The sequence below is a fragment of the Glycine max genome, chromosome 18 (assembly GCF_000004515.6).
Source record: "Glycine max cultivar Williams 82 chromosome 18, Glycine_max_v4.0, whole genome shotgun sequence".
Classification (NCBI taxonomy): Eukaryota; Viridiplantae; Streptophyta; class Magnoliopsida; order Fabales; family Fabaceae; genus Glycine; species Glycine max.
The window spans coordinates 50,300,766-50,317,017 of record NC_038254.2 but is presented as its reverse complement, the minus strand read 5'-3'; the positions used below and the strand labels follow the sequence as shown (position 1 = coordinate 50,317,017).

The window sequence follows — 16,252 nt, the reverse complement described above, 5'->3', positions numbered from 1 at the left end:
TGGCATGAGGTGGTGTTGTTTGCAAAGAACAACAGTTTTATTTATTGACCTCTTAAGTCTGAAGAGGGTCCATTTATCTTTTTTTTTTTTTGCTAAGAAACAATTGTGTAGAACCTGCTATTTGTACCCCCTCTAAATGAAGAAATAATTAAGGAGGGATTAAAAAGAACAAAGAATCAAGTAAATCTAATTAACCATTATTGTGTTTTGATTTTTGAATGTGAAGATAGCAAATAATCTCCACTAAAGAATGAAAGTCAAAATTCAATATTGTACATCGTTAATTTGATGCACAGGAAATTCACACATTAGCTTTATTGCGATTCCATAGTTTATCACGATTGATTCAACATTTTTATTTGAATTTAACTATTTTGTTTCACCTGCTTTCAGTGAAGGGAAAACAGAACACATTCTTGGGGGTGCACAACTATCTTTCACATCCACAGACAATAAAATATGAATAATATATAATCTTGACTATCATATCCCCACCATCTGTTCCCCACACAAATATCCAAATAAAAAAACAATTAGTATCAGATATTTTTTTCCGCACAAGAAAAGAAACATTAAATAAAAAATAGAAAAGTGTAAGTTAACGGGCTACATCTTTTTAATTATTTGGACAATTAACCATTCTTTTTAGATTTAGACTTATATAAGTTAAAGAGTATTTATGCAAATTTATTTATTTTAATTACCTCATTTAATTTTATTTTAAGATTAAATGTTTTTATCTCTAATCATATTATTGTATTTGTTATCTAATAAATTTTTATTTTGTGTTAAGTATCTAATAAAACAATTTTTGTTTTATATCCTTAATATTTTATTTTAGTTCTTGATAAATTAATAAATTTTTTATTTGTTCTCTAATAATTTAACAAATTTTATTTTAATTCTGACTAATAATAAATAAATAAATAAATATAAAAACTAAATATAAAATTTACTATTTTATCATAGACTAATAATAAAGATAAGTGTCAACGATAAAAAATAAAAATATTATTTTATTAGATATTCAAGGTAAAACAAAATATATTAAAGAACAAACGAGAAAAATGGATATTTACTAGATAAAAATATATTTAAGTTTTTATTTTATTAAAACACTCTTTTCTCTCTCGCAGATCGTCGTTCTCGTTCCCATGGCATCATCAAATCCGCTTGTCTTTTTCTTCGCACAGACCAATTGGAACAATCAAACAACCACCATCCACAATGTTCGAATACAGTTTAGCATGAAGCTACAATTTTTTATTTCTTGGGAACGTGTTAGCACAGGAACTGTGGATACAGATAAAATTTTGGCAAGAAATTGATTCCATCGTCAGTATATGACATATTTGGGGGTGAAGGAGGGATGGTGAAAAAACAATCCAATCTAAAACTCATAAATGGAATCAATGGAACTCAGACTATGTTGTGTTGTCGGTAGATTCGTTTGTGAAGATTCGTTTCTTGAAGCAATTTGCCACAGCTCAAACCTAGGGTCATTTTTTTTTTGTTAGGCTTTAGCTTGTTTTCTTATAATAAAAAACTAGGGTTAGCCAAGTGATAAGAGTTTAAGCGTGTGTTTGATTGAACAATGTGGTGATCGTATCTCGCTTTTTTTTTACGGTGTTGGTAAAAACCACTCCATTGTTGCTTCGAATTTTTTAATAAAATCACCGTGATTTTGGAGCTAAAATCAATTGTGTGATTGATATCCAAACATGCATTGAGTTGTTTGAATGAGATTTTAAATTCCAACCTCATTATCAATATGTAGTTTGCACACACACAAAAACAAATTTGCTAAGGTTCACTCACTGGGCCAGTTGCACTGAATATCTAGTTGGTTCAGCACAATATGAAATAGTAGTGAGCAACAATGATTCTCGTGAAAATAAAATATGGCATAAAAGAAAATGTATGGATACTACCACCAGTCCATCTCGAATTGTTTATTTGCATGGAGATTAAAAACTACCTCAAAGCTAATCCATCCAATAAAGTGATGAACAATATATAGCACAAACATTGCAAGAGTATTCGATAAATTTTCAGTAAGCTGTGTTTGATCTCCATATCTATACATAACAAAATGATAGAAAGAATCGTTAATTTTATACCTACTTAATTATGTTTAGCATGTTTTAGAGCATAGATATAAGCTAGACTCACGAACTCATAGACAGCGAAACTTATAAACAAATTAAAGGCGACATTAAGAATAAAGAAGTTTAAAACATGCATAAATTACACGTAGTTTTATCATGATTTTGAAAAAGAAGAGAACGTACACAGAATATATATATATATTCTGTGGGCGTTCTCATCAAAACCAATAGAGACGTCCAATAAAAGAAGGCAAAAAGATTTTTAATGGCGACAAAGCAAAATGTAATAGGCTAAAACTATATCCTCATTCTCTTTGGCCTGACGATTCCAATTAAATTAAAAATATTGGCATAGGAAAACTCCCTTAGAAGTGGTGGAGAAAAGGAAATGGGAGCACGAGGAAGCCATGGTCCCTCTATTATTCTAGTTTTTATTTTTATTTTATTAGTCCTCATTATTCTAGTTAACAGAAAGGTTAAGGATTTATTTATCTAATATTCTGATATATCACCTAATATACATATGGGATCGAGGTATATAATGAGGAAGTGATCTTTATATATAAATGAGCAAGATTCATACCCATGCACACATACAAATTAATTAATAAGTGTATAGGATTAGGACAAGCTCATGTGGTTTAGTGAGAGTGAAAATAACTCTATAAATAGGCTCTCGTTTAAAAATAAATTCTAGAAATCATTTCTATTATAACTCTTAAAAATGCTACAATTCAAAAATGAAAATTCAGATTTATTAAGTAAGAATAGACATCATTCTTAATACATCTTACTTTGAGGGATGTTCTTACAACCGGGAAGATAGGGCTTTAATTTGATGAATTTAACACTATCTAAATGCTAGCTTTCAATTGAAAGATTTAGGATTTAGGCCTAATTTAATGCACTTTTATATATTATTGACATTATTTTTAGTCTACATAGTACTTAAATTTTTTTCATTGTATCTCTCACATCTAACACTTTATGTTAGATTTCCAACTCACGTATATATTTTGTTCATCTTATTATTAGTAAATGTGAATTCTCCAACAATCGACATAATTGAATTGGATTTTTTTTTTCTTTGATACTATCCAATTGAACATCCCAGCAAGTTGCTTCTATTTCTATCTATATACGCCAATTGAATATTTAATTATGTAATTAGTTCCTTACTTTCAATTTGATTTCGTGGCATATTAGGTCTTCACGCATAATTATATAGTACGTATGACTCAAACCCCACATCAAGTTTGGTGTCCATTATATCACTTCCACTTATGGAGAGAGGAGTCGTAGCATGCACTAACTACAATTAAAAACAATATTTCATGCATCATTCGTTTTCTTATTCAGCTTTCCATGGCATTCTCTAATAGAAGAGTCCATTATAAAAAGACATCTCGTGTTATTCGTTGTTACCAAACCAACCCCTAAGGCCCTAGCTAGCTATTTTCTTTCTTTCCTCATCACCGGGAAAAGATGGGAGTGGCTTTTTATTTGGACACCATTGTCGTCCCTTTGAGTCTTTTCATCACAGTAGGTTACCATGCCTATCTTTGCCACACCATCAAGAACAAACCTTCACGTACAACTTATGGAATCAGTAAGCATAGAAGGACAGATTGGAGTCTCAACTTAAATCAGGTAATTGCATAGATCAGTTGTATATGTAATATGCTTATACATGGAATAGATTCTCAGAGTGTTTGATTTCATTTTTCAAATATGATTTTTCACGGGTCAGAACGTGATCTTCAGAAATTAATAATTATAGCTTTCACATCTCATGCATAATTTTTTCATTCTCATCGAGTTTTCAAACACGCAATACTAGACATTGATTCTCATCTTATCAAGTTAAAAAAAATTGTTTATCTTTTTCTTGATGAATATTTACAAATTTTGATAATTAAAGACACAGCAATTTAAAGCTTATAAAGAGAGTAATAGATATAAAACTTTCACTCACTTATTCATGAATTGGGCAATTGGAGCTTCAATGTTTCTCAGATATTTGCCTTTGTCATAGTGCAGGGTGATGCCAGCAAAGCTATGTTGACAGTGCAAAGCTTGAGGAACACTCTTATGTCCACAATACTCACAGCTACTATAACCATTCTTGTTAACTTGGGTTTGGCAGCTTTGACCAATAACACCTACAATGCTAGCCATCTTTTTAGCAGTGAATTTTTTGGGTCAAAGTCAGATAAAATCTTTGTTTTAAAGTATGGATCAGCATCAATTTGTTTGGTGATGAGCTTCATGTTCAGCTCCATGGCCATAGGATATCTGATTGATGCCAATTTTCTGATGAATGCATATGGGGAGTTCTTGTCTGGGGGTTACACACAAACTATATTAGAAAGAGGGTTCACCTTAGCTCTTGTTGGTAATAGGGTGCTTTGTGTTGCTGTTCCTTTGATGTTATGGATGCTGGGTCCAGTGCTAGTACTTTTAGCTTCCTTGGTGTTAGTTTTTGTGTTGCATGAGTTTGATTTTGTCTGCAAATTCCCAGACAACAATAAGCACTGTACCACTGTAAAATAACCTAGCTAGCTAGAACAATATGTATATATTCAGAGAGAGAGAGAAGTCGAATTGAAAAATCTTGTTGAAGTTTGAGATGTATGATCAACTTTATCTTCTAATAACTGACCAATATGTGAGCGAGCATTTCTTTTTGGTGTTCATGTGAATGGGATTGAAAATAATTTACAAGTTCTATTTTTCATATTATGATATTTTTTAAATTCTTTTTATATTAATATTTTTAGAGTTTAATGTTTTTGTACTATCGGTATAAAATAATTTTATATTATATTCACTTACAAATCATTATTTAAATTATTTTAAAATAATTATTTTAGATGTCAACAAACTTATTGTACATGATAAATTGTGATTGCATAACTATAAAACTTTTTACACAATTAAAGTATAAAATCTTTTTTTTTCATGGTTTTATTACATCACTTATCATCTAATCTTATTACACATTTCCTTTTCTTTTCTTTCTATATACATCTTTCCTTTTGTATAAAATGATGATGCATAAATTTATTGTATAACTAGCATTTCTTAAAAAATAAAATGAGGTTGAGGCAAAAGGGCTCTTGCTCTAACTTGAGCCATGGTCAATTTAAGCTAAGTGGTGAATCCATACTTACTTGAGGGTACATGTAGTAGAAAGGATGTCAAGTACTTATTCGATCCCATAACTCAAGTAACATAAAGGATAAGTATTAGGCCGAGATAGTTGAGTACCTATTCAGAGTCACACAAGGTAATGATCATATTTACTAGTAATTATGAGATTAGGACACCTAATTCTACTTAGAAGACGAATTACCTAGATGGTAATTAGTGCACACAAACCCAAGGTTCAAGGCCTAATAAGTTTGGTATAAAAAAGATAAAACCCTCAGATAAAAATCATTATTTATTGAATGCATATTTATTAATTATCTGCATTTATTATTCTATGTTGAATCCTTACTTAAGTATCGGAATACCTTTTGCAAATATTCTTCTTTCGAATCACACCACTAGAATGAAGTGATGAAAGAAAAGAAATAACAAGAAACCTTGGACACAAGAAGTATTATTTAATCATATTGTAACAAGAATCATACACATGCATCTTCTCGTCTTTTATATATATATATATATATATATATAGTCTCTCTTAATTTCTTATATTTAAACTTTGTAACTATTTTTTCACTCCTTTCATTATAATAATTATTAATTTTATTTTTTAAACAAATTACCCCATAACTTAGGTCTCCTAGATCTACCATTGTTTAAGCCTATGTAGATTTGATAAATAGCAGCCCCCAAATTTGTCCGGGCCCAAGTGTTCCCTCTTTCTTTCGAAAAATAAAAGTTAAAAAACTATCTCAGCTAAATCAATCTCATAATTTTTAATATAGTATAAATACAACTTTATAAAAGATGGCTCACCAACTGTTCTAGCAGTGCTCCTTCGGAGGAAAAAACATAATTGGAGTCAACAAGTTGTCCCAACTAAGCCAACCTCTTGATATTGACTTTAAATAAATTGTAATAAAATAAACATTTATAAAAGAAGTTCTACCGAGTACGTACCAACCCGTTCCACCTTAGGTATTCCTTCCTTTCTCACTAAGAATATAAGTTGACTAGTTGTCACAGCTGATAAATCAATCTTACAATTTAGATTGACAAATAACTATAATAATAAATGCAAATTAATTTATTTTTTTCGATACTTGGGGAAATAAATGCAAATTAGTTTATAAAACAAGATTAGATAGGATAACAAAATTCGATTTGTAACATGCTCACGTGTATTATCATTTAAAAAAAATCAAGCAATATAGACTCAAAAGAATAAAGGATATATTGATTAGTTTTATTTTCTATTTCTAATTAGTTTACTATCTTTTTATAATTATGATATTATATATATCATCCAAAAACCAAGCCTAGACGAATTAAAATACAACTCACATAGTGACCCAAAGCAAATTTCTCAAAGCATTGGAAGGGGATTCTATATATTTGCAACCCTATTTTCTTTTTGCATTCTCTGTATATATTTTTATGATAAAAATATTTTTTGGGCAAACTAATTTTTAAAACGTATTTTTAGAAAAGTATGACTCAATACTGCTTTGACATTGTATGGAATGGGTGGAAATACACTGTGGGTGAGCAATTAGCCGATGCTACAGAGATTTTCAGCAAATTACAAATGCAGGTCACTCTAATACACTTGTAAATATCTTTTTTGTAGCCAGCTTGCGTGTGGCCTTTATTCATTGTTATAATAAGACCAATCTATGTAATCTTTGTATTTTTTACAGGACCTTGTTCGCTACTACTTGTACTCTTCAACAGGTATATATTAATAAAAATTTCTTTGTTGCTAAAAACTTCTTTAACAATACGAAAACTAGTTTCCATAATATAACTATAGTAATATTTAAGAAAATTAGTTTTCGTAATGTAGTTATGTTATAAGACATTACCGAAGGTAGTTTTCGTTATGTTTGCAACTTGCAAGGAAGAAAAGTGAAATTAACTAGAGAAGGGGATGTGGGTGAAGGAAAGTTAATGAAGGAGATTATATTGAGAAGGAAAAGAGAAAGGAAAGGGGGTGGAGAAGGGCATTTTGAGTATTTTAAAATTATAAAAAAATGTGTGAAGAAAAAAATGAAGACTACAAAGAGAAAGTGCCTTATCCAACCTATCCCACAAAGCCCAATCACTGAAATGTCTACCTATTCTGTTAGTCACAAGTATTAAAACTAAATCAAAGGGTCAAGCCTAAATCAAAGTATATTGATGCTTGACCCAAATTAGTGCAAATATCAATTGAACTCAAATTATTGAACCAACCCAAAGTACAGATAACTTTCAGACCAAGATTAAAGCAAACAAATTAAACTCAAATCTATGAGAACCTAATAAACAGAAAAGTGGATGTTACCCTGTGAGAGTGAGCATGTGTTCTATCACGAGGGAGAAAATAAAAGAAAGTGTAAGATTGAATGAAGAAAGTTATCACTTTTTAGTGAATGTTGTTCCTATTTTTTTTTCAGCACATTTTGCCCCTTCCTTTTAAAATATTGAAAATTCTGTCCTCCCCTCATATATATGTTAAATTCCAAACAAGGTTAACAGTTCTTCGCAATTTTGAACCGCCAATAAAAACACGTATTTAAAATAAGGGTTTTTAACATTGTGATACCACTATCCATGAGTTTTATTTTCTCTTTCACAAATGGTATCCTCTTCATCCTCTTATTTTCAACGCACATACCATCACAACAAAATGAAATCCTAAATATATCACAAATTCACAATCCCTTCTTTGTCAACACTGATTCATTTACGAACTTGATATTTCACAGATTCATCGATGATTGGTGATGGTGTAGCCACTCGTGAAGAAGGACAATGATCGTGACAACGAAGGTGCACTTTTTTTCTTCTTCTCCCTTCATAATTTGATCCACTTTCTCTCTCATTCGTGATTAGCATTTTTTTGTTTATCTTCGTTAGCACTGCATCAATCTCTTGCGCTTCCATATTTAAGTTTCATTTCCACTTTTGAATGCTAAAGTAGGGTTCACGCAGTTAGATATCTCAAAACATCCTTGTATTGAATCTTCTTTGACTTTCCTAATTGTCTCTTGTTTGATCTGATTTTGCGTTGAGGAACCGATTATTCCTCCTTTTTAGGAATTAAAGGAGTTTGTTCTTAAGGAGGCTAGGAGATGTTCACAGATTACATTTCTCTGTCTCATAAGTTTTAAAACATATGCTTTGGTTATGCTTTGAGGGTGTGTGTCTGTGACACCTAAAAATTCAAAGGGATTTTGGAATTTGAGATATTTAGGATCACATTTTATTGTGATAGTATATGCATTGAAACTATAAGAGGCCACCATATGTGAGGGAGAGAAAACAAAACTTATTAATAAGAGTAATTTTTACTTGTCATTATGTTAAAAACATTTATTTTAAATATGTATGTTTAGTGACGATTCAAAACTTTCATAGAATCTTCAGTGATCAATTCTCCGGGCAATAAAATACAATTCAGCCTATTAGTTTATTATTAACAATAAGATTATTTTGTATTTTTAATTTATTTTATAAATAAATTTATTCAATTTTAAAAATGATTGTATAATGTATGTGGAACTTTGATAAATGACGTTTTGTGCGTGTGTTGCTGTTACACTTCACATTTTTCTAACTAATTATGAAAATCACTCAAGCGAGATACATAACTATTTGTACAAGATAATAAAGATAAATGGTCTTTTATTTTTTAAAAAAATTTAATTTTATCATTTATTTTATTTTTTTTAGTTTAATTTGTTTTCATCTATTTAAGATTGACGTCGTTAATAATTTAAAAACTATTTCTTTTTGTTAAAAATAAAAATGAAAGGAAATGGAAGAACACTGAAATAAAATATTTTTAAATAATTAACAATATTAATTTTAAATAAATTGAATGACTAAATTGAAAAAAAAGAAGATAAAAATCAAATTAAATTAGAAAAATATAAATGACTAAATAATTTTTTTTTTTAAAAATAAACTTTTTAAAAGATAAAGATGCAAAATTTTTTTAAAAAAACCCAAATAGTTCCTTTAGCTTTCGAATTTAAATTCATTTTCTTGACTTCGAGACAATGCATCCATGTGTCCCACAATGTAGAGTCATTGGTAATTCCATTAATCTTGAACCAATACATTGTTTGCCACCAATCTATTCAAAGATATTTGTCATTGATGCACTAAACTATGGCATGTCCGTCTTTTATATTATTTAAAAAATATATTGTTATCCTATTAGACGTTACTATCAAAGATGATAAAATGTACTCAAACTCTAAGACATTCGCAACAATATCCATAAATAAATAGGTAAGATAAATACTTGTTTGTTGGGAATGAGTTCAAAGCACATATTTATTCCAAAAAAAAGTTAATGGAAATGAATATGGATATGAGTACTATAAAATCTATCCTGTCCCCTTATGTAGTTATTATATATATTAGTTTAATTAAAATACTTTATGTATATATTACTAATTATTAATTAATAATAATTGGTTGGAAACCTAAGTTTTTATTGATGCATAATTTGATATGTCTTTATGTGAATTATGGATCAATGCTTTTGAAAAACATTATAGATTGAGTTAGATTTGATTTTGGAACTTGTTCTTATCTACACCAAATATCATGTAAAATTACCATAATACGTTTTTAGGGCTTGAAATTAAAAATCAAGATAAATCATATTTCATTTGATAAATTTTTCTTTATTTTATTATTATTAATCATAACTTTTGATTTTTTTAATTGCTAGATAAATTACGTATATAAAATTTAGTTTATAAAGCATAACTCCTTATAAAAAATATAATATATAAAATTTAAACACAATTATATACATAAAATTTAATATAAGTCATATCAAAATATAAATGAATCCAAACGTATATTTGTTTACCCCACACGTCTAGGTGTCATTAAACAAGTACTTCATTTTAATATACTTGGTTGTTTTTTGTTTTGAACTAGCTATAAAATTGTTCATATAGAGTACCATCCCATGTAGAATATATAATTATAAATTAATTAGTTTCAATGTATTTTTTTTTTTTTTGCAAGTTTTAAAGAATACCTTCACATGGTGTTGAAGTTTCTAATGATTATATTAAATGATTAAAATATTATATTTAAAAATAATTTTTTTGATAATTATATTTATAGTATTGCTTTTTATGACTTATATTTGAATATTTAATGTTATGTTTGAATGATTTAAAAGTGAATTTTCAATTTAGTTATAGTATTTATTTTAATTAATACCTTTTGCATTGATTTGTTAAATTTATATATTGGAGCAAATATGAATATATAGGTATTCAATGAATATGAGAATAAAGTTATTATCCCTACATGTATAAGACCAAATACAAGTATTTTATTCAAACACATGTACAAAGATATATACTATAGTACCTTAGCCAGATTTATCCATTATCATTCCTATCCACTACTTTAAAATCTTGTAAAATTCAAACTTTTCTTTAAAAAAATCTTTTAAAAAAACAGTACTTTAGCGTATGCATTTTGTAGAATTAATATTTCTTTGGATATGATTAAAATTTATAATAAATAAATTATAATATATAAAATATATTTTAGATCTATAATAACAATTCAAATTATGATATAAATTTTTTTTTAAATTAATATAAATAGGTAATTAAAATATCTAGTATCTATACAAATAAAGATAAAAGAACGCTAGCTTGATATGAAAGAGAAAATTTCAAACTAGTTGTGAAACTAGTATATAAAATATAATTTCCAAGAAAAATGAAAGAGTGTGTTGAGAATGTCTAATTGAGAGAGTCAAGAAACTCAAAGTTACATTCTCTATACCTAAATTCATAGTATAAGAATAGATGCGAATGTCTTTTTATTTATTCGAAAATGTTATTTTAAATACAATTTTAGATTTATACTTTTGAATTCTACGTTAAATTAATTTTTCGCAAGTTTTTATAATTTTAAACATGTTTTTTGCTGATAAATTATATACAAGATACTTTTTATTCATATATATATATATATATATATATATATATATATAAATCTTCGATAAAATAGAAATAATGAATTGGTTCCTAAATATATCATTAATTATTAAATATTATATAGAAAATACATAATATCACAGAGAAACACGTTTGATTTTAAAAGAATTAAATACTTAAACCTAAGTTAAATTTATTATTTAAATAAATTATAAGTCTTCTATAAATTTAAAATTTCTCATTCTGTAAATTAAGTTCTTTTATATTTTTATATGAAAAACATTTATAAACTTTTTATGTGATAGTTACATTTTTTTAAGCATTTCTACCGTCCACACCGATACATGTGTCTCATTCTAATCAATGTTTAGTCAATATCTAAGTTTTCATATCTTAATTTTAGATTTTTCTTTTCAGTCGAATTTTAACATTTTTTCGAGCACACGATACTACCATACCTCTTTATACAAGATACGACAACATCCCACGCCATGCCTATCCAAAACCAGAGTAGAGTAGGCCAAAGATAAAGACACGTTTTGTAATGTTGCTTAATTAAAGTTTTTTTTATGCACAAGATGAGGGAGTTTTAATTTAGTGCCAAAATAACAACTCATAACATAAAATAATAATCCTAAAAGTTTTGAAGACATTTGGAAAAAACATTAAATTCATTTGTCTCAAATGGAATTACAAACAATAAAATGAGGGAGAGTATTTTTATTTTATTTTTTTCAATTTGGTGGTAAGGATTTTCAATTTAATATTATGTCACACAAATCATCTAATAAATCAACAATTTTATAGTCATTAAAAAACAACCCATATTTTTCATCTGCAACCAACGATTCCTAGTTGTCGCAGCCTTATTTTATGTTTTTTATATTATAAGAGAAAAGTATAAAAAAAACTATTCAGCAAGGTATTTTTCAATTATATATTTTTATTCAACTAATAATTGCTACACCTCATTTTTAAAAGTCTGATCTAACCTGGATCTTATATGAACTAAGTTATAGATCTTTATTAAATGAACGAACCATTTTGACCTGTTTTCTTTCCTAATTATCTATATCGAAAAATATTTAAGTTTTACATTGATTGTCTCGAAGTACAATTTATATATCTATTGTATAAATTCATTTAATGTCAAATCACGTCAAGCTAAACACAATATCAATATTCTACCAAACTGGTAACATGAAGAATTCACACATAACAATTACCATAATAGGATTTAGAATTATAGTGATAAAGAAAAGGAACACAAAAGAGGAATTTGAACCATATGGAAAATAAATTAAGATTCAAGACCGCACCGTTCAATTCAAAGAATTCAACTAATTAACCTTTTTTCCTCTCGTCTGTGCGAACACACATTGTTGTTAAAGAAATAACACTAAAATTTGTTGCAAAAAGAGTGTACAATTATTAACCTTGCGTATAAATAGATGGACATCCGTGATAGTACTGGCACAACCCTTGGTACCTCTAAGAGATCGACTTGTCCCTACTTAAACAAAACGTTATCGAGAGTGGACCAAACCAAAATTTCAATAGTTTTTTGTCTAGTTAATGCTAGAAAAACTGAAAAAGATTGTCAACATTTTCTTTCTCAATTTTTCTTTTACGACATTTATTGAATGCTGATTTCTGAATAATTTTTATCTTTGTACTTCATCCAAGAATTTCCAGCCACGTTTCACAGTTTGTCTGCTCTCTCTTTTATATACGTTGAAACAGTTTTATTATTTGAATTTTAAATAATTTATATCGTATGTAATATTATATATATATATATATATATATATATAATTGTTTTGATTTTTTTTTACTTTTTTTTACACATGCATCTCAAAAATATTTCTCTAGAATTAGAGACAACAATCCCATTTTAATTATACAAAAATCGTTTTCTTTGTGAAAAAGAAGACCCCACCACTTTTATTTGCGGAATTGGGTTAGCACGAGGGATTGAAAGGGAAAAGATTGGCATTTAGATATTTGAATTTAAATATGATCACCTCCTAAAAGATCCACGCCCCCCTGTTCACCAATGACCACTATTTTCCAACAACCCTAAAAGTTGATAATAATTTTGGTGTTTGATGATGAAAGTTTAGTCTTGCATAGATAAAAATATATACAGATAAATAGATAGAGAGAAAAAGACCTAAACAAATAAAATATAAAAGTGTGAGAGAAATAAAATTTAACTACAAATTTACAATAAATAGTTAAAATTAGATTTTTAATTAAAATATGATTCTTACGATGAACTATTTCAACCACGTTTCATTTTCTTACTATAATACTCTCTCTCTCTCTCTCTCTCTCTCTCTCTCTCTCTCTCTCTCTCTATATATATATATATATATATATATATATATATATATATATATATATACCAAACGCATCTCCACTATAACTCTGCTTTTCCTTTTCACTTTATTTTGCTCTCTTTCCTATTAATTTCTCTTTAGTGACGAGGGGTAGATGATATTCAAAGTCTATCAAAAGCTAGGTTCTGGCTTTCTGAATAATGTGTAAAGTACTCTAAACCATGTCATATGTTCACATATACGACATAGAGACCAGCCATGACGAAGGAAAGTCATTTCGATTTCATTATTTACACTTTTTTTTTTATCGGCTACACACAGTTACACGTTGATGTTATTTACTCTAGCTGATAGAATATTTATCATGTCTATAAAAGAAATAAAAAAATGCTACCTATACACTCTTTAACACATTATTTTAATACAATTTTCACTATATATATATACTATAATTCATTCATAAAATTGTGTGATATATATACCTTATTTAATGAACTTTACTTATAATTTTATAATTTGTAATATTTATTATTAAAAAATTAATATTTAAAAAATATTTTAAAAGAATTGTGTGAGAATACTATTCAAGAAATTAATATGTCTCTAATGTATGTGCATAGACATACATACATTATCCTAGTAAAGACTAATTTCTAATACATTTGTGTATACACACATCATCATCAACAAAAATATAATTTAGCTCTATTAACAAAGTATGTTTCATGCATACATATAATAAAAAATTCAACCATAGTCAGAATACTTAAAAAAACCTAATTATTTTGTTTTATCAATTATTTCCTGTTTCTTGGCTTTTTGAACATATGTAGCAGTATTGATTAATTAATTATCACAATCATTTTATACAATTAGAAACTTTGAAATCCCCCTAAAATAAACTTTGAAATCCTGTATTTAATTTGTTCCTTGAAACGGTATAGTTATTCTTTCTCTAGATATATAGCAGGTATAAAGCACCTTGTTAATATTCCTTTTTTCCTCCTCTAGACCTGAGAGTAAATAGAAATATTGTTTTTTTTTTACGGGAAATAGAAATTGTTATCATTATTAAAATTGGATGCTCCTTATAATTATAAATCTTTTTTAAGTCATTTACCTAGCTAAATTATTCAAATCTTTAATTTTGAACAAACTTACACTTTAAAGGTTCACATAGCGCATTAAGTGATGATGATTGTGTTTTTTTTTTGTTAGACATCACTAGATTAAAACAAATTTCTAGCGGCAATAATATTTTTTTAAAAAAATCAACTTAATACTTTTAGTCGAGTTAGAGTAACCTCTCGTTAATTATATTTAGAGTTGTGTAAACAACATAACTTTTTAACAACATAATTTTTTAACACATTCTTTATTATTGATTAAAATTAATTAAAAACTATAAAGTCACAAGTAAAATTCATTAAATAAAAAATGAGACTTGCACTATTTTATGATTTTCAATAGTTTCAGTTAATAACAAAGATTGTATTTAAAAGAGTGTATGTGTGTGTGTGTTTTTTTTTACAGAAAAGGAGTGTGTTAGATAGTATATTACTAATATTTCTCTTAAATTTTTACATGCTGAAAGTATTAAAATATTAGGAAAAATTATATTTTCAGAAAGAAACAATGGATGCCATAACAACGACTACATTAAAAACAATAGATGTAGATGTTTTATAAGGACTAGTGAATGACTCTTGATCACATATATATAGTTTTCAGATTTCAGACATACATTAATTTGACGATAATCGTCAAAGCTCTATGCTATGGAAGATAATAATAAACTTCACCTAAAATCCTTGAGAAGAAGACCTGACAAAAAAAATATCGGCGATGTATGACCCATGTATACACACGCATAGATTATATAGGAAGGAGTGAATCTTTTCATTTGATTTTTTCTTTTTTGTTTAAGTGAAAAGCAGTGCATGTATAGTCGTTAACAAAAAAGCATGCTTTCAGGTTTCAGCCATAGATTTAAAGAATCTCCTTTCGATGAGGATAATTTGAATTTGTATTATTTCTATCAAGAATTTCCCTGAATATGCTGGACCAGTGAAAAGTTGTAGTAATAACAACATTACAAATTCTTTTCAATATTTTGTACAACAAAGGCAATCCCTATGATAAGCGTGATCACTAAAGTGAACTTTGCCCCTTAGAAATTTGATATAAAACGTCCATCAACATGAAACATGTCATATCCCCATCATCTTTTTGGTTTGATATATATATCCCGAAACACCAAAAGGCCAAAACGTAACACTGTAACCAACAGACAACTCAACGTACAGTTTATGGCTACCTAGGCCCCCCTTGCCAATACATGCACTGAACCCACCCTTAACCTTTCTAAGCTAGTGACTCGACCATCTATTCATTGCTTAGAGGTACAACACAATTTTGTACATTTTGCTTTTATCTAACTTAGCCTTACTACTTTTCCATTGAAGCAAATAAATTTCCCTCAACTCATTCTTCTATTTTTTGAAATGAAAGTTTAGGTTAATTAAATACCTAACCTCACTAGTCAATGATAGGTTTTAAGATTCAAATAGAGTGTTTTATAAAAGTACTTACAATATTAATTACTCACTAACAAAGTTTTCATAATAAGATTTAAACTCAAATTTATATGAGATATGAATTTCTTATTAACTAGACTAAA

At 27.8% G+C, this 16,252-nt stretch overlaps 1 protein-coding gene across 1 annotated transcript; it reads left to right on the top strand.

Moving 5' to 3' along the window:
* The first annotated feature begins 3,508 nt into the window (after positions 1–3,508).
* LOC100806984 (uncharacterized) lies at positions 3,509–4,796 on the top strand. The gene is made up of 2 exons (XM_003552264.4): positions 3,509–3,758; positions 4,149–4,796. Exons 1-2 carry the CDS (start codon positions 3,594–3,596, stop codon positions 4,659–4,661), a joined length of 678 nt encoding a protein of 225 aa, XP_003552312.1. The 5' UTR covers positions 3,509–3,593; the 3' UTR covers positions 4,662–4,796.
* Positions 4,797–16,252: the final 11,456 nt, after the last annotated feature.

What these genes read in the sequence shown, in the direction of transcription:
- LOC100806984 (XM_003552264.4), top strand. Translation starts at nt 3,594, where the DNA reads ATGGGAGTGGCTTTTTATTTGGACACCATTGTCGTCCCTTTGAGTCTT. An exon ending in GGAGTCTCAACTTAAATCAG is followed by an intron (nt 3,759 to 4,148) that starts GTAATTGCATAG and finishes GTCATAGTGCAG; the next exon opens with GGTGATGCCAGCAAAGCTAT.